Source organism: Gavia stellata, chromosome 16 (assembly GCF_030936135.1).
Source record: "Gavia stellata isolate bGavSte3 chromosome 16, bGavSte3.hap2, whole genome shotgun sequence".
Classification (NCBI taxonomy): Eukaryota; Metazoa; Chordata; class Aves; order Gaviiformes; family Gaviidae; genus Gavia; species Gavia stellata.
Window position 1 is genome coordinate 22,004,336 of NC_082609.1, and position 19,293 is coordinate 22,023,628.

Genomic DNA, 19,293 nt, shown 5'->3' on the forward strand with positions numbered 1-19,293 from the left:
TCTCAGGGCAGCATGCTGGGAGCGCGTGACGCGGCGCGGAGTGGCGGGCGCCGCGCCCAATAGCGCGCCACCTTCGGCCGAGCGCGCCCAATGGGCGCGGGCGGAGCGGCGGGTGGGCGGCGCGGCGCCCGCGGCCGGGTAGGGTGTGAGAAGTTAGTGGCGCTGCTGCGGTGCCGTGAGGGGACGGAGACGGCTGGGCTCAGCGAGCGGCGGCGGCCCCGGATCAGCGCGATGCTCACGGACGGCACCGCCGCCCCCGTCGGCGACGAGGAGATCGACTCGGTCGCTCCCCGCGCGCCGCCTGCCGCCGAGCCGCCCGCCGCGGCCGGGCCCTCCCCGCTGGGCTTGCGGGCCGTGCGCCTCTTCGGGGAGGCCGGGCCCGGCGGGCCGGGAGGCCCCGGCGCGCCCGCGGCGGGCGAGGCCGCTCTCGACTTCAAGCTGGCGGCCGCCGTGCTGCGGAGCGGGGGCGGCGGCGGCTCCGGCAGCGACGAGGACGAGGTGTCCGAGGTGAGCGATCCCGCCGGCGGGCCCGGCCCTCCCTCCCCTCCCCTCCGCCGCTTCCTGACAGGCCCGGCCGGCGGCCGGGGCCGGCGCCCGCCCTCCCGCTCGCCGCGCCGGGCCCGCCGCCGCCAGCCGGGCGCTCGGCGCCGCCCCGACCGGGCGCGGGGGTCGCGGGCCGCACCACACCCCCCTTCCTCCCCCCGCGCCCTCCCGGGCCTCCCCGCCGCCATGGGCGTGAGCGGCCGCACCGGAGCCGCGGGGGCGGGGTGCCGGCGGCCCCGCACGGGCAGGGCGGCCCAGGGCCTGCTGCTGAGACCGGGGAGGAGGGAGGGGGTCTCGGCACCGCCGCGCCTCCCGGCGGGCCCCGGGGAAAGGGGGCTGGGCGCAACGCCTGCACCCTCCTGGGGCGGCCGGGCCTTCTGCTCGCCGCTGCCTCTCTGCGTGCGGAGGGGGGGGGGAAAGATGTCTCCCGTGCTGCTGCCTCCTGACCTCTGGGAGTGGTTTCCACTTTGAACCAGGTTTGGAGGGGGAGGCGAGATCCTCCACCCAGCGGAGAACAAAGTAAAGCCTCTGGCCCCCGGTGTTGCTGCCATGGACTCGGGAGGAAGGAGATGGGATTCCCAGACTCGGCTAAATTCCTGAGATACATACATACATGCTTTTGTGCAATAGAAATATTTCTTACCCAACAAAATGGAAGAGGGCAATGGAGGTGTCGTCCTTTGATCTTCCAAACCTGCAGCGAGTTTTAAGGGGAGGGTGTGGGGGAGGGACTGGAGCCTTATCCCAACCCAAATGGAGCATTGTTGGGCCTGTAAACTTGCATCCAGTAGTGCTTTATGTAGCCTAGGGAGAGAAGATAAATGAAGGCTTTTATCTGTACCTGCTGCCCACTCATGCTACACCAAAAGGGGAATCTCATTTTCTTAGTTGCCTCTTTTGGAAAGAAGACTGGAGATCCCAGCCGCCATCGTAGCCTTTATGTAGTCTTGGTGGAAAGCAGGAGAAAGTGGCTAGCACTCGCAAGCTTGTTTGCAGTTCCAGTGTTTGGTACTTCAGTGTGCTTCTGCAGGAGGAAGAAGATGGTAGCCAAGGCGATACGTACCATTTTTTCTTCGGGGGCCAGGAGTGGGTACTTTGCTATGTGTCCACATTTCTTCTGAAGAAATGGAAGGAGGGGAGCCTGCATTCATCCTCCTGTGTCTAAATTTTTTGCCTTCCATTGATGATCCTCTTTTGTCCGGCCCTCCCGACACCCAAACTGACAGGTCTTATCTGAATAAAAAAGTGATTAAACTGATGCAGACCCCCATTTGCACTTTGCTTGCGACCACCTAACCTAAGTTAAAAATCGTGTTAACAGCAGGACATTTAACTAAATTAAAAATCTAATGATCAGGCAGATGGGCACTTGTTTGTGAATGTTCCTTGCGTGATTGGTATCCTGAACGCACGATGATATGGGATTGCGTGTTCAAGTACATACCTGTTTTGGGGAGCTGGAAGTCCTACTGTAGATAGAATAGGACACAAGTAACTTACGAGTTTCTGCTCTCTAGGATGTCTTTTGTGTCACATTTTAATGTATCTTTGAAGATACAAAGCAGTAGTTACAGAACCTGGAGAATTATGAGAAATGGGTTGTATCAGGGTGTTTGTGGCTCTTTACAAGGTGAGCAGAGTTCTGCTTTGAGAGCTTATCCCTTTTGAACCCACCCCATTATTTAAAGGATGTGAAGATTGAACAGCTGAGGTGTTTACTAAGCACTCGATTGGTCTTTTGACTAATAGCAAGTATTAAGAAAGACAGCCTATTATAAATAATGTGTCTGGGAGGTTGGCATTGAGGTCAAAAAAATAAAGGTTCCCAAACAGCTGTTAAGGTAAAATCACTCATTTGAAAAACCTGGGAAAAGCTTTCTTATTTAAAATATATAATAAAAAAAAAGTTGGAATTAAAACACTTGGCGACTTCCAGAACATGCATAGAGGAGTTGGGCTAATCTTGAAGCTGAAATTGCCTGGGGAATTCTTCTGTCTTGTGTTTCTGGTTGTGGAGAGTAACCTGGGGAAGCAGCATGGGTGGGAAGGATGTGCCTCGCATCTGGGCCGCCTTGCCAGACTATGGGGTATGGCTGGGAGGCCCAAGAGTGAATTTTTGGTTTTCAATTTTTTTTTCTTTTGTATGTGTAAGAACTAAAGAAGCACCTGTTGTCAGTGTTATTTTTTGTTGGTTTTGTCGTTTTTTTTTTTTTTTTGAACAAAGAAAAGGCAATTAAACTCTTGGGATGGAACATGGCAATTCTTGAACAGCACTGCTTTGAAAACCCGGTGACTGTTTGGACTGTGGTCTTGTGCCATGAGTCACTGATTTGGGTGTATGCCTTCAGCTATTACCAGTGAGTGGAATTAGTGAGAACTAGAAAGGAGAATTAAAATAAATAAAGTGAGTGTTTGCCATGCTACCTTCATCTGTACTCTTTTCTCTACTTTGGAAGTCATAAAAATAATGGTACAATACTCTGTAGGCTTTGCTGTGTGTCTGCAGTGGTATTTAGGTTTTGTATCCTTGTATTAGTCTGAGTTTAATATGCTAAAATAACTGGATTAGTCAAAATGGCAAATTGAGTAGAAAAGAAAATCATCAGGGAAGCACAGGATGAAAAGTGTAGTGAAGCATTTAGCTAGAGAATGAAAAGCAATATATTTTACCTTAACTTTTTTGAAAATATATTGCATTTCTTACACCAGATCTTCAAGTACTTTACAGTAGGAGTAGTGTCCCCGTTTTACAGGTGAAGAGAGTGTGCCGCGTTTATCCTGCCTTGCAGAACTGGGAGAAAAATCAAAGCTTTCTGGTTTTCTACCTCAGTGCCCACTTATGGTAGTCACCAGGCTGCTGGCTGGGAAACCAGGCGCTGAAGTATAAATGAGTTGTATCAGGTCTGCAAGGTGAAATTTAAATGCAGCTATATAGAATATTTTCTAGAATTACCAGTTAAAATTATCACATGCAAATAGAAACAATTGCAAGCTGAAGCACGCCTTTGGGCATGGAAGGACGAGGCCAGGAGGCTTTGTGCTATTTTGGTGTAAAACAGAGGGGGGAGGTCATTGTTCTCCTGGGCGTTGGAGAAACTTTCGCCACTGGTTGCAGTCTGAGAGTTGAGGTGGTTTTGGCCTTGGTGTAAGTAGTTGCTTGGTTGCCTTCTAAGCTTGGTCAGGGTTCGGACGCAGCCTGCAACTTGTTTAAAGTGAGATTTTCGTTCATTTTAAGTATATTACTACCACTCCTTGTAAATTTTCCTGGCACTTAAAGTGGTGCCAAAGGCATGAGTATTAAACAGCCTCCTCCATGCTAGTTGTGAAGCCTGTAGGTCAAGGTGAAGGTGTGCTGGCAGGGTGGTGATTAATAGCGCATGTATGTGAAGTCCATAGGGTCCTTGGTGGTTGAAGGCTTCTGGCCACAGAGCACACAGGTTCTTATCAAAAACGGTCGTGACGGAAAACTGGGCTGTAGAAATAGAGAGTTGAAGCAAGTGATAAATATGGCAGCGTTAGTGCTCGCAGGATTGTGCAGTTTGCTGATCTGTTGTAAATCAAGTAGGAGAAGCCAGCTGTGCTGACAGAAGCACCAAAGGATCTTGGAGCTCAGTTCAGTAAGTGGCTTTTGGCGGTGAGCGTCAAATGTAGCAAGTCTCTTGTGTTCTGTAATTCAGGGGTTTGGAGGCCTTCAGTGGCAACTGGAGCTCACCCACCCCTTGGCTATGGAGTCAACTCGGCTCTCGGCTTCCCTCTCCAGAGCAGGCTGCCTGCCTCCACCAGCTTGCCTTACTTAAGCCTGTACCTATTGCATAAGCCTCTGGGGATATTTACATAAAGCATAATTAAAAATCAGACATAACCTACCTCCTACAATGAGTAAAATTAATAGTCAAATGGCATGCACTCCAGATCAGTTCAGTACTTGGAGATTTTGTCTGGGGCTCAATAATTTCTTTTTTTATTTTATTTTTTTTCCCTCCAAATCTGAGGTGTCTTAGTTTTTAAACTGTTTTTTGAATTCAGAGTAAATACTTAGGTAGTTTGTTTTAAATTGGCAATGTAATCTGTTAAAGTCATTGCTATGTCAGTGAACCTTAACATGGCACTGCTTTTTAAATGGTATACGCAATATATCTTTGACTTCTGACATTAATGCTTATACGTTTTAGTTTCCTGTATTATCTGTAAAACAAGGTAAATAGCAGCATTTTCTTAACCGTAAGGAATAGAAACTCAAAGAATTGATGCACGTTAAGGTATGTAATATTAGGCAGAAAAGCCTTTTCTCTGAAAAAAATTAAGTTTCAGTTTAGCAGTTGATGTTTTTCTCATTTTGACTAGTGCTTTCAAAGTTGAGGAAGTAAGAGGTGGAATAAAATTTTCTTCAAGAATTATTCACTGATTAGAAAACACCGAGGGATAATGGGTTCAGGTTTCCAAAAGCATTGAGATCATGCTTAGGGATGCAGAGAGCTGTTTAGTAGGGTGTTCATTCATGCCCAGCGTGATGAGGCATCTAATTCTTGGAAAAATCTTGGTGTAGGTATCTCAGTAACTTTGAAAGTCTGGCCTGTGGTAGCCAGAAACAATCTGTCTAGTTATGGTTAATACTTAGTATTCAATAACACTTTAAAATGAACTGATTTCTAAAGTTTCCTGCAGAACTCTAGTTTGCCTTTAGTGCAGCTTGACCCAGTTGAGTACATGACCTAAAATAAATGTCAGCAACCGTTTTCTAATGATAGGTGTAGAAAGTAAAGATGTGAAATACTACTGTATAATTATATAAATATGCAGTGCAGCCCCTTGGTAAGGAGAGATTTACCAAATTTAGCAGAACATCTATGTTTAGTTACAAATTGGCGCATAGGTTTCACCAGTCAACTAGTTACAGTCTGGAGGGGGGAAGGGTTCGTTTGAGCATTAATGCAAGGCAAGACTACAGCTGGTGAATCACGAGTTCTTGTGTTCTGATTTAAATTGGGGCTACCCAGCTGCTCCCCAGTGGTCTTGGTATTGGGATGCTCTCCTCTCTCCTTTCCTTGTCTCAGATCATCCTGAAATACAGCTGTAAGGACAGCTGGATGATGCTGTTGCAACATCGTTCTGTGCTTAGAGCTCAAACCATCCCTGCGACCTTCACTTAAAACGAAGGGTGGGTGTGGAGGGAGGGGGAATAGAAAGGCACTTCTGTGCACACATGTGGCCTGGCCTTTAAAACTGGGAGCAGTGACTACTGAATTGGCATGCTTGTTGAAGGAGTTCAGAACTGGGGTTAGACCCTGCAGGTGAGGAGGCTGCATAGCTTCGATCTTAGTAGGTCATTTTGAGTTCTTGTAACATATATGAAGATACCTTAGAAGTATTAAGCTGTTGTTGGGGGGTAAAAGTGACTCTTGGATTTAAAACTGAGTCAAGGCTGACTTATACAGGAAAAGGAACCTTTCTTGGATTTGTTTCCCACTAAAAACTTAATGAAGCAGGAAAAGCAACTTCTCTGTCTTGTTTAAGGACTATTTGCAGAACTGGGTGTATAAGTTAAGTTCTGAAGCCTCAGTCTTCAGTAGGGTGGTTTCATTTTTCTTCTGTGGATACTTTCTTTCCTAATAGCAGCCCATGTACACCATGCAAATGCCATCTGAAGTCCTCACGTAAAGCTTATCTCCCTAATGGGAATGTCCGTGTGAGGGATACCATAAGTAAAACTTCAGAAACCAGCTGTTTGTTCAAGTACTTTTGTAAATGTAGGAAGTTTTTGAAAAGTGCCTGGCCTCAGGGGTTGTCTTAAATAGAAACTTTCTCATTGATATCTCATATGGCCTTGATCTTCTATGATGAACTGGAGATTAGTTTAACTTTCAAATGATACAAATACTGGTTTTTGTAGCAACCTTGTTACTACAGTCCGTGTTATAAAACCATGCTGCCTGTGAATAAGAGGGAAAAGATGGGTACCGGTGAATTAATATTTGGATTTAAGGGTTCATTTAGTTAGGATGATATGCTTGTCTGAGCTCTAACCTTTTGGTATACCTCATTAATACATAGTTTCTGTATTTTTTTTTTTTTCCCCTGACAACTAGCTCTCCCTGTTTGTTGTGAAGGTGCAGAGGTCTCGTTTTGCATGTTTTTGGAGGAATGCTGAGCAAGTGAAATTTATGGAAATCCATCCTATCAGAGGATAATGTCTTTCTTTTACTCTTGCAACTCATTACTTAGGAATATTTTCTTAGGTGACGTTGATTATTTGGAAGTTTTATAAAATACTAGAAATTTTTCTCAATTTTTGCAGTATTGTGCATCTTCTGTTCAAATGCACATAGAAAATACTTATTACAATAAAACAAAAATAAAAGAATTGGTCCTGTGCTGGATCCTTTTACTCCTTAATTGCTTTTCATGGGATGAGACCACTTAACTCATTTTTGCCTTTTGTTTTTAAGAGGGAGTCGCACAGATTTTTTTTTTCAAACTTCTTTTCATATTTAGCTCTCCCAAACATCCCAGAATCTGAAGGGAAGGTGTCCTAGACTGAAAGGGGTTACTCATGATTGAGTTACCATGTTGTGTTTGTCAGAATGCTGGTGGTAAGTGAGAATGGTAAGTGAGAAGGAACGTGTATGGCTGACTCTTCTGACCAGGGGAGGTTTTGAAAGCTACCTAACTGTATACCTGTCCTGCAGGAAAGATTATTTCCTATTTGTTGATTAATAAAAAATAAATGGATGTTCAGTGGGCCGACTGAAAAGCACCTCTCTGGTTGTTTTAACGTTTCATGGGCGTTAAGTTTCAGCTAGGTCCATGAGTTATTCTCATTTGCCTTCAGTAAAACATACGAGATTACTAATTAACTAAGATTTCTTCTAGGAAAATCCCTAACCCTGTTGAACTCTTCCCTTTCCAAAATCATGAATAAAACTAATAGTGTCACGTGGCGGGTAGGTAGTAAATCAGTTGTATTTCAAACCAAGGAGAAAGAGGAGATCAGCTGTCAGGGCTGAATGGTCTACTTCCAACTCATGTTCCTTGATCGTGGTGGCTTCAGAGCATCGCCTGTTCGGAGCATGTGTTCATCCACAGCGTGACAAGGTAGCCAGGGGAAAAGGGAGTCAATGAAGTGGATGCTTAACATTTAGGATTTGTTGGGATAGACTCAATACCTTATGTATATGTACATCTTTTCATTGTTTTTCTAAAATAGTTACATTTTAAAGCCCTTTTAGTGCTACATCTTGAGTTTTCAGTGGATCATATTTTAGATAGGGATGTCTGCTGTGTTATTTGTTATGATAGTTTCTTTTAAATGGCTAACTGATGGATCAGTAGTTACATTATCATTTTTGCTGGTTTTTCAGTAGTAGAGCACACACAAATCTGTTTATACAGGCCTTGGAAAAAATAGCTACCACTAGCCTCAGCTCTGAGAGTAGCAGAAAGCCCAGCATGATTTTCAGTTTGGTATAAGCCTCTAGATAACTTAATTAGTCACTTGAAATGCCGAGACTCCTCTCTGTCTGAAACATATAGGTTGGCCTGGGAACAGATTATTGAATTACTAGACTGGGCTACATTCATTGGATCCACTTGCAAGATTTTTTTGAGCACTCTGTCCCTTTGGATTGACAAGAGATATTAAAAGGTCATTCCCAAGAAGGTGGCTTAGAGTACTTGCCATCTTGGATAGGTGTGAACTTTTACATCAGCAAACAAAGGCATTTGTGCATCTTCTGTTTTGAAGTTTCCTTCACTTTGTTTTAATGCCTGGGATTTAACGCATGAGCAAGGATCCCACGCTGAAAGCCCTGGCTAAATTGATGCAACAATCCCAGTTTATATACTAATAAATCAGAATATTGAGTTACACCTGCTATTTCTTGGTTTGAGGTGAAGAAAGAAGAGGGGCTATTTCTGCAGGATTATTAGATAGAATGAACAGGGAACAGGAGGGAGTCTTAAAGCACGTGGAGAAGATGAGCACTGAAACTGTGATTTAGAGTGGACTGAGATAGAATACGTGAAACTAAGGAGTGCTTAGTGTAAGTGATGCTTATTTTAGTGAGATTTACTGGTCTCCATTCAATGGTTTTCTTCAGTATGAAGACTGTACATGTCAAGAACAGGCGCTTGATTTACTGGGATTCTTGTGAATCTTTTGAATATACTTCAGTTGTCGGTTCCAGTTCTGTAAATGGCAGCTCTTTGCTGCAAAAGATTCTCTTGTACATCAGGGAAACTTAGTCATAATTATTTTTGTTTATCAGGCATGGAATATATAATTGCTGCAGGCTGGGTTTTAACTTTTTTTTTTCAGTAGTGACTGAAATGAGTAATGCTTTTGTTTCTGCTATACAGAGAGACTTTTTAATGTTGTCAGCCTCTTGTAACCAAGGGGACTCAATCTGTGTGTTCTGTGGCTTAGTTTTTTTGAGGGTTAACTGGGGGTGCAGTTATGTCTTGGGCTTATTGTCGTGGAACAGCTTTTTAATAAAAATGAATTGGAGATTTCTTGTTTGTGGAAGAACCGTAAATCAGACAGCTCTGTCCAGAGGCATGTGATAAGGTGTAGTTTGTAGTATTCAAAACTACTTAAATTGGCATGAGGATATCTAGGGTCAGTTGGTTACTTAAAAGAGAAATTAGGTAAGTGGTTAAATTCACGTGAACCATTTGACAGACACTTGCTCATGAATGCCTGCTTATACATTTAGTATTAGTGCAAGAAAATGGAAAACCCAGGATCAACAATCTCTGGCGCAGAAGAGTGGTTTCATAAAACATTAATTCTGATTTATTGTTTTATCTGCATGTTTCAAATACTAGCCATAATTTTGAGAATTGACTAGTGACTTCGGGTGCCAGGCTTGAGATCCTTTAATGGGGCTGGAGTGAGCAGAGAGGAGCTGCCAAACAAATCTCAGGCCTGTCTCATTGCTGGTTGTCTCACCCATCGTTTTAGTCGGCTTAAGTTAATGCTGAGATCTGCCTGAGTGTGTGCTAATGCTTCAAGAACATACAGCACAGTTTTATATGTGAATGTCAGACTCTGGACCACACTCTGTGTGTGAGAGGCACTTTCCTTGTCTCCAGCAACAAAGCATAAAGTTGTGTCCATCTTTCTTTACATTGTATCTACAGCAGCATTTGCAAAATGAACCTGTGTTTTGAAATGAACTTATTGCAGCTATAGGATCTGGGTTGTTTGTTTCATGATCTGATAATTCCTTAATATTTGTTGGAATAAAGGCTGTCCTTTAGATAATCCTGCCTGAAGTTGGTCAACTTCCTATTGTAATTGGAGCTAAATAGATTCGTGCCCCTCCTCTCGCCCACCCTCCCAATCTAATTTACTGCCTACAAAACTGTTGTTGTAGACTGCCAAGCTAAGGCGGGGTGCGGGTACGAATAGCCCTGCTTAAATGTGGGGGTCAGGCGGTCAGTCGGGTTTGTAGCCTTGCAGGGAGCTGATCTGATCTAATGGCTTGCTATTCCCAGAAGAATGATGTTCCAGCTTAACAGACCCCTTTATAAGTCAATGAAATTCAGTAAAGTGGTAGAAAATTATGTGCTCTTCCCGCCCCGAGTTTTCTCCCTTGTTGATGTGTTAAATCAAGCCATGAAAGTGTCTGATAGCTGCCTGACGTGTCACAAGATGAGCAGTGACTGGAAATGATGCTTCAGATACTTTATGCTTTCTCTATTGAGGTGGCGATGTCCCTGAGCACCCTGTAACTCCCTTGGGTTGTTAGGGTACTTTGTCATCACGAGATCCATAGGGCCAGCACTGGAAGATGATCTCTTGGCGCTTCACAGCTCTTCGTGGCTTCTGTCTTCTTGGGCTGAAACTTCTTCTATTTGAAGAAACTGTCTTCAGCAATTACAGTTCAAGCCTAACAGAATGGGTATAGCCTTATATTATTAATTATGCCTGAATTATTCTTTACATTGATTGTATATTGTTCCTACGTACTGACTGAAGTACTTCTCTGAAATGTTTCTGTTCTTTCTCTAGCTTTGAAGTGCCAAGAAAGGGCAGTGTACTCTCACTGAAAGGTTTTGTGAAAATACCCGCATTTGTGTGTGGTATTTTTCTCTTCCTTTACCCCATCTCTTAAAACTGAAATGGTAACACCAGGAGGATACCTTAAGTAGGTGCAAAAATGTTTGACTGGCGTGGCTGGGCTGGGGGGGACAGTGTTGAAAAGTGCATCTTAAGGTAAATGGAAGCCGGGCCTTTTGCTGGTGTGAAGAGTCTACACCGGGATGTGGTGGTGCGCTTGTCACAGGCAGCTCCTAAGAGTGCCATGTCAGTGACAAAGTCCTTCGCTTTACTTTCTCCTTGGCAAAATTACTTTTAATAGTTTTGAAGCTGACATACTTTATATGTGGAATTTAAAGGGGTTCGATGTCAAATTTGAAATACAAACTCATTTGCAGTCTTAACGTAGCGTTATGGTATCTGATGTCCTCTCAGTATTCCCCAAAACTTCTAGAGCAGGATTACAAGTAGTAATCAGATATTGGCATTCAGTGTAAAAAACGGTATGATAACACAAACTGCCAGAGGTTGGGTTTATCAGCCAAAACGACAGTATCTTCCCAGTGTGATCCTAATATGGCGTTGCACATCTTGTTAATTACAGAATGAAAATAATTTAAATGTAGATGATCTATTTCAACTTCCAACCTGATCCCAGGCCTATATGAGCCTTAAGGAAGCCAAGGTCCCTCTGCATATATTCAGATGTATTTAGACATAAGTCCAAATGGAATTGTTATAGAAATAATTAGGAAGGGTTACCTAACACAAAGAGAAAATCAGGTAGTCGTTTATTTGTATAATAAATAGGAGTTTAGGAGTCCCAGTCAAGGGCTGGGGTCCTCATTAGTTGTAGATGCTCCCCAAACAGAGAGCAAGGAGTATTGTTACCCCAGGAAAGTGTTCACAGCTCTGGGTCCATCTAGAAAATGCAAGTTCAAGGAAACGATTTAATAGCAGCTTTCTCTTTCCTATCACCACTTCTTGTAAAGACAGTCTTCTCAGAAGTACTAGTTTGGCACAAATGGAAGGAGGTGGTAGAAAGAGCTGTCTGCTGCTGCCCTTGCCTGCAGTAGGAGGAGGAGAGAATGGTACTGGTACGGCTACAACAGGAAGCTTGTCCGTCGTCTGTGGCCTGTGTCAGTATTTGTGAGCAGGTCTGGGCTGTTCTGGGAAAAGCACTTTTTTTGCAGTAATGCAACGTAGGAAAGATCAGTTTAGACTTAATACTAAAAATATGTTTCTAGCCCTGTATGTCATTGCCCATCTTGCAAGAATTGCTAGTGTTAGTTGTGATTTTAGTGCTTGCAAATTTGCCTTTATGTACCCCTGACCTGAAGTAAACTCAATCATGGTATTAACATATAAATACTGATGTAGTTGAGTCCAAATAGCTGTGAACGTAGCTGCTATGGAGGGAGGAACCAGTGGTGTAACTGGATCTGCAGAGCTGTGAGCCTGCTGCAGTCCTTGGCAGAACTTCAGCAAAGGTCCATCATTCCTGTGGATGAGCGGGGAACAGGATGGTGTCGTTAGGTACGCTGATGTTCAGCGCCCTGTCCTCAGCTCCCGTGCAGCTAGCAGCTTTTTGTGGTTTTGACTGGGAGTTGTTCCTAGTTGCAGTTGTTTTAGCAGTTAGAATAATGTCTTGAATCCATGTGTTCCTAATGAGCCTTACTAAGTAAGATGCTTATTAACTGCCCAAAGCAGCTCGCAAAATAATCCAAAAATAGCACAGTGACTGGTTACTCTATCACTTTGCTACAGATCTGATTAGGATAGAGCAGAGTGCCTAAATTTTGCAACATGAGCAGTGTATTAAGTCTTTCAGGAATGCTAACGTGAAATCTGGTGGGTTTTGTTTGCTTTTTTAATGAAGTTTGTTTTTTGTTTTGAAAGTAAAATTTGTTTGATATATTTGGGGTAGTTTGGGATTTTAAAATTATTTTTAATATGTGATCATCGCAGGCCACTTCAGCTCACAAGAGACATCTGGTTGAATAGGTAATTTCTTACACTGCTATTAGTGATAAGGTATGCAACTGTTCATCCTCTCTAGCCTTGTCTTACTGTGTCAGAAACTGCATCGATTTACCGAAATGTCAGACGTTCTGACTTGAAAATGCATTGAAACTTGTTCTGGGAGCCTGGCAATGGTACAGCTATTTTAACATTTTGCATATGGATTTTCAGTATTTTCGCACTCAAGTTATATTTGTATTGTGGGTATGTTATTAAGCTCTTACTAAAAATCAAAACAAAACCTAAAAATTGATGCTCAACGTGTGCAGAAATAATGAAAGCAGCTGCCTTTTCTTGCTGTGATATAAAATTAAGATGAAAATACTGTATACGAAGCAAGATTTTTTGAGTGAGACTTTAAATGTGCGAGGTCTCTGGAAGAACAGTTGCAAACCTAAAGAAGAGCTGAAAGGCAGTAGGAGTTGAAAAGAGTGGTGAAAAGAACAGGCTGCACCAATACTACCCAGCTTGTACCCTAAGTAAAAGCTGTATCTGTAATTTGCTTTAATAAGTAGTGTTTGCATAATCAATGTTAAAAAGACAGACTTTTAAGAGGTTCCTGTAAGCAAAATGTACTTCCTATTGCGGGGAGAGAGAGAAGTTCCTCACAAGTTGGTAGAGAATTTGCAAATGGTGAATTAACGCTGATTTAGGTTGAAGAGGTGTATTGTTGCAGGTAAGGTCCTGTAAATATATAAAAGTGAGCTTGGGGTGGCAGCAGTCGAGGAGAAAATGGTCCATATCTTTACCGAAGTGTCAAAAAATGAAGTTTTAAAACTTGCAGTGGGACAGCTTCTGGGAGGTTGGTGCAAGGCTGATGTGCTCAACCTTGCCTGGATGTTGTCGGGCTGTTCCTGAGGCTGAGCGTTAAGGCTTGCTGGAAGGCACTTTGAATGTTTCTGCAGTATTTGTTGTTCATAAGTGTAGTTGCTTCAGTGCTGGGTAACATTTTTACCCCTTTTGGTATGTCTTCAAAAGAGAGGACTTCTGTTAAATTTAGTGGTGTAATTCAAAAAGAAAAAAAAAAGTCCATTAGCATGCAATAAAATTTCTTGTATATAGTTCTCAACTGTATATAACGAATAGTCACGTATGCACACAGTGGGATTTTCTGCCGGGCGCCAGGTCACACAAACATTGTTGGAGTAATATTTCTAATATATTGGTGAGGCAAAGTGCCTTGTGTAGTCTTGGGGGGAGAAAACAGAAAACCCTGAAGGACTCCTGTTAGATAAGGGTGACTTTTTCCAGAAGTCAGTTTTGCATCAGCGCTCATGCCAGCAGGGAGTCCTTAAGCTGGCTAGATGGACATAACCTGGAATTTGAGTTCTGCAGAGGGGAATCTTACTGTAGGGATGTGTTTTGCTGTGACTTGTAAATAGCTCTTTTGTTTGTAGTAAAAATGTATATCGCTGGTTTAGGTCGCTAATTTTCTGCTTCTTTAATGCTCAGCTCTTATTCACAGAGACAGTTCTCTTACTTTAGGATTGTTGTCTGGACTAATCTAGAAATCTTGCTTCTTCGAGCCCTAAATCATAGCCTGCTGTCTTAGCTTTAATATTTGTGCCTTGGCACACAAGATACGAAACCTGTAAGCTAGCCAATATCATGCATATCCACTGAGATGTGGAACTCATGTTCCTGTGTTCCTAAAAGCCTCTCTCTCTCCCTGGTGCCCACTGTATTCTAATGTTAAGACTGTGTTTCACTGACACCCACGTGGGGCCTTGGACACCAGGGAATAGTGTTATGGAACATTTACATATCAAAAAGAGGAAGAAATTAACACAAGTTGCTCTTGAATAGCAGTGCTTTATGTAGCTCTCCACTCACGTTAACATTCTTCACACAATAGGGCACTTCATGAGTTTCCAGATGCCCTGATTTGATTTTTTTTTTTGAAGTATATGCCCTGATTTGGTTTTTCTCGAGGTATAAACTGTCTTTTTCTTAAGGTGTTGTGGGGTGTTGTGTGGTAGGGCTGAGTATGATGGTAGTTTACCGCTGGCATGAGAAAGGCAGGGGGAAGTGTTAGGGGAAAACAGAGGAAGGAGGATGAGACTCGGGCATGAGGAGGGAAGGGGCAGCAATGGTTGTATAACGAGCATGTCTTATTTCTGCGGCATATTTGAGGCACCTATCGTGTTGAACAGATAACGTCTAATTATGAAATAGTGTTTTTATCTTAAAATATTACTGAAAATGAAATTATGTCTGAAGCTGGGACAGCTTCTGAAATGTTCTGCTCTCATTAGAGTATGAGTCAGGTATCCTCCTTGTTTACTCTGGCAAGCTGTCACAAAACTACAGTGTGTTATGTTGAGTAATTCCATGATCTTGTACTTGGAGATCATGTGGGCCACTGGTGGGACAGCATTATTGCTGCTCAGTTGGAATACCTGCTTGCTTAATTGCTCTACGTATCTGTTCTTGTCTAGAAAACATTAATGACTGGGGTAATACTAAGTGCCAGCTTGGAAACAGTTGTTTTGGTTTTGAGTTTTAGTCAACTATGGTGTTGCTACTCAAAACAAACAAAATGCTTGCGCTACATTAGTTGAAATTACTTTTGAAATAGAACCGAAAGGCATCTCGGGAAACCCTTCAGTCCCTCCCTGGCTCTCAGATAGGTTCAGCTATCGCAAAGTCATTACTGATGGCTTTTTTTAATAACAAGGTAGACAGACTTCTGGGGACAGAGATGGTATAACCTCTTGTGGCAGTCTGTTTTGGTGGTTAACTGTCCAAACGTGCATGACATTTTTCGATATTTCATCTGAGTTGCCCTTGCTACAATTTAAGATCTTGTTAATTGTAATTGTTACAATAAACTGTTTTTCATGTACAGTTTTTTCTTTTGTGATTTCAACTACCTTTTCAGTGAGTTGACCAGATGATTTTTACGGTTGTGTCCTATAATCTGTACAGTTAAAATGTGATTATGATAGTACAGTTAAATTATTTTGTGTGTTTTCTAATATTTTAGATTCAGTATAAAAATTTCAAAAATGGTAAAATTATTTTTCTAACTTGGCAAACAGGTTGAATCATTTATTTTGGACCAAGAAGATCTTGATAACCCAGTACTTAAAACTACGTCGGAGTTATTCTTATCGAGTGCTGCAGAAGGTGCGGACTTGAGAACTGTGGATCCAGAAACACAAGCAAGACTAGAAGCCTTACTGGAGGCAGCAGGTACTTTCTTTGGATAGTTGTTTTCTGAACCTAACTTGCACACAGATCTGGAAACCTGTAGTTTTTGACCCTAGTGAAATATTCACGAGTCTGGAAATTTACCGTGATGATGGGGAGCAGAACATGGAAAACAAGCTCATAATTCTTACAGGTGTTGAGGGTTGCTTGGTCCACTCTTTACGTACATATAAAGTTAGAAAAGTTAATTTGAATTAAGTGGCATTTTATTGACCGGATGAGATTACATGTGTTACCAGAGGAAGGGTTAAGGGGGGGGGGAGAATGGAAGGAAGTGGACTTGCTAAAATGATGGGGTTTTCTGCTTCTTTGGTCAATATATAAGTATTAATTCATTACTCCAGAAATTTACAGGTGAAATACTTACTTCTCTGTTTTGACTTTCACAAAAATCTTTTTCCATTCTGTAGTTCTGAGATACGACTTTTGGAAAATACGTGTTCATGTATTATGATGTCATGTATCATTATGTCAAATACATGTTCAATACATGTTTAATGTTCATGTTTCGGAACCAGACTAGATGAACATACTGCCACTCCATTTGTTAATTCTATAGTGAAAGTTGGACTAATTTACATCTTTCTAAGGTTTGTGACTCAGGCGTTTGCAATGGATTTGAAAATTATTTGTCATTTTCAAAATTCCAAGGACAAAAAGATGTAAAAACCCTCCTTTGAAACAAATCCTGTTTGATCATTATGGGTGCATACTCAGACTGGTAGTAGTGTGCTGAAATTGGAGTTTTCAGACTTTAGCTTTGAACACACTTAAAAGCTAGATAAAATAGCATTTATTTGCAGGTGTTTAGATGTAAGGTTATGTACAGTCTTAAAGGAGACCTTCATTCGGAGGAAGCGAAGGGCCAAGGGACTCAGGCTTTGGGCTCTCTTTGCATTTTGAATTTGAAAATATCCCCAGCTTACAACACAGCGTAGCTTTTGTCAGCAGAAAGTTGCAGCAGCCTAATTAAAGGTGGTCCTCTAAAAATTATTCTAACCTGATATAACTCTTGGGGACCAAACTTTGCTTTGCAGGGAAGATAGACTATTTCTGGAATACTCCGGACACTAGGAGAATTTGAATAATCTGATCCGTTTTTAAGCACTTTTTAAAATGAAAATCAGTTGCAGTTTCTCTCATACCTGATGCCTGGTGTGTCCTAAAACCTATTGCTAGCTTTATAAATTGTCGGCGGAGATGTCTGATGGCTAGTGTTAGGAGGGCAGTCAGTCTGTAAGGTATGTGCTTACATCTAGGATTGCAGTGTTAAAAATGATTTCATGGTATTTAACAAATCTAGGAGGTACCTTTGCTTCTTGTAATGCCTGTGAGAATGCTTTCTTTCGATTTCTAAGCAGTAGTTGGTCACTTGTCCCTAGGATTAGATGGTTTGTTTTTAATCTGAGGTTTCAATGCTTTGATTCCCTGAGTGCTTGGAGTAGGGATGTAGAAAATGGGCAGAACAGAAGGATTCTGGAAAGAAAAGCAAATCAAAAAGAGTGCTTTTGTTTGGGGTCTTCATCTCCCTCTTTCGAAAGACAGGACAAAATTAATGCTCTTGATGAATATGTGAGATCAAAAGACTGAAAACACTCTTGAGGAAGTCCTCTAGTTAAGCAGTACTTGTCTTTCCCACTGTGAATTTGAACACTAAAAATATCATTAGGCTAACCTAAAGGAGACACTGAGAATCTGGTAATTTATTAATAAAAGCCATAATTTGAAAGTGATTGAAAAAGAAGCTAGTGTTTCTGGGAGATGTTCTAGTATCTTCACTGGATTTCTCTGGTTGGTTTGGCTGAAAAGACCCTTTCTAACCTTAAGTGAGCCTCTAGGTTTCCATCATGACAACAAACAGGGGAGTAGTGTTGGGACTTCATATTGTTTTGCAGTTTGACAAAAGAAAGTGATTTCTCCGGCATTAAGGTTAGCTTGCAAAAGTAAATGGCAGAACTATTACTCAAACAAGTAGTTTAGCCATGGCCTTGTCTGGTACGGTGTCAGGGTAGCTTGGCCTTCCTTGTGATGATCCCCTCTCCTGTGGGAGGCTTGATCCTAACTTACAACCTAGAGGAAAATTGGTCTTGCAGTTAGTGTCTCGGATTTCTTAGGCTTTCTCACATGCAGGGTTCGTGGCTGTGTCATTAGGATCTTAATGAGTATGACTTGCAAAACTAGTTTTGCTCATTCTTCGTGAATCCTTTAGTGCTCAGATCTCACATGGACATGCTCTTTATTAATTCTGGAAGGTAAGTTCTAGCAACTGCAGCCAGATGGGATGTTCCTCTTCAAATTACTTATGCAGAAGTGTTTTTCAACCATTGCATTCTTTAAGATTTGTGGGTGTTTTGTTTTGAAGTAGCTGTCTTGATTTGAGAGCCGGTTAGGCCTGCATATGCAAGTATAGAGGGCAGAGATTAGTTGAACTGCTTAAAAATGTTTCTGTACGTTATATTTACCCATTATAAGAGTGCTGGATATTTTTTTGCAGTTCAGCTTGTTTACTCTGTTTACAAGAAGACTTAAAATATTTTTTTGGTTTTGGATGCCGAAGGTGACAGCCTTGAGGAGAATCTCTAGCAAGAGGGTTGTGCCTTGCCCCCCTTAACATAGCAGCAGGTACGCACATACGTACATATACTTGTGCACACAAACAGTGGTTAGATTCCTTAAGTTTACTAGGTCCTCTGAAAACCTGGCCGTTCAGCTTTAGTTCGGACAACCATACTTCCTTCTGTAATCTGTTTAAGCAAAGCAGAGGCACTTTGTTAATGAACAACTATCTTTAAACAACTGTCAGCGATTGTATTATTTCACAAAACAACTAGTTTTACATTCTGAAGACTGAGAGACTTCACTGTTCTATGAACGTCATTAACATGAGTTGTTTTCATCTTCAGAAATTGAAGGTAAATTAGAACAATTGAATCCTGTTCTTTGGGCAGTTATCCTAAACAAACCAAGTCTTTTGTGTACCTTTCTTCAGTTTGAGTCCTAGTAGCAAAGAAGGGATTTATAGGTAAAATAACCTATGGAAAGGGAACTATACTGTTTGGAGATGTTTCCATTTTTCAGACTGTAATTAAACAGATTCTTAGTATTTTGACAGTGGATTCATGTTCTGCGCTAGAACCATTTAACTCCACTGCTAATTAGGGTGCTGTTGATTTCTTAAAATAATACACCAGCTCTGAAGAATCGTGGTTCTTTTATGGATCTTCAGTAAGGTTGCCTATTAAATTTCTTTTTTAGGGACAGTAGTTGACTGCTGGAGGATGAGAGCTCTTTGCTGCTGTGAATGAATGGTTATAGCGTTCAGAGCTCTTGCTGGCAGGTTGCTCGATCGGTCCCTCAACACATGTTCTTAAAAGGGCAAACTCACCTCCAAAGAGCTGGGGAAAGTTTGACAGCTTAAAGCTGCTTCATTTTCTGGTCCCGCCTTTCATAGGCATCAGGAAGGGAAAATGACTTGC

General features: G+C 42.2%; 1 protein-coding gene across 1 annotated transcript in view; it reads left to right on the forward strand.

Annotated features, from left to right (window-relative positions):
- The first annotated feature begins 231 nt into the window (after nt 1–231).
- Nucleotides 232–19,293, forward strand: part of ANKHD1 (ankyrin repeat and KH domain containing 1) — a 115,218-nt gene continuing 96,156 nt past the window's right edge. Inside the window, exons 1-2 of the mRNA XM_059825630.1 lie at nt 232–507; nt 15,646–15,799. Of these exons, the coding sequence (XP_059681613.1) occupies nt 232–507; nt 15,646–15,799 (430 nt within the window). The remainder of the gene's footprint in view (nt 508–15,645; nt 15,800–19,293) is intronic.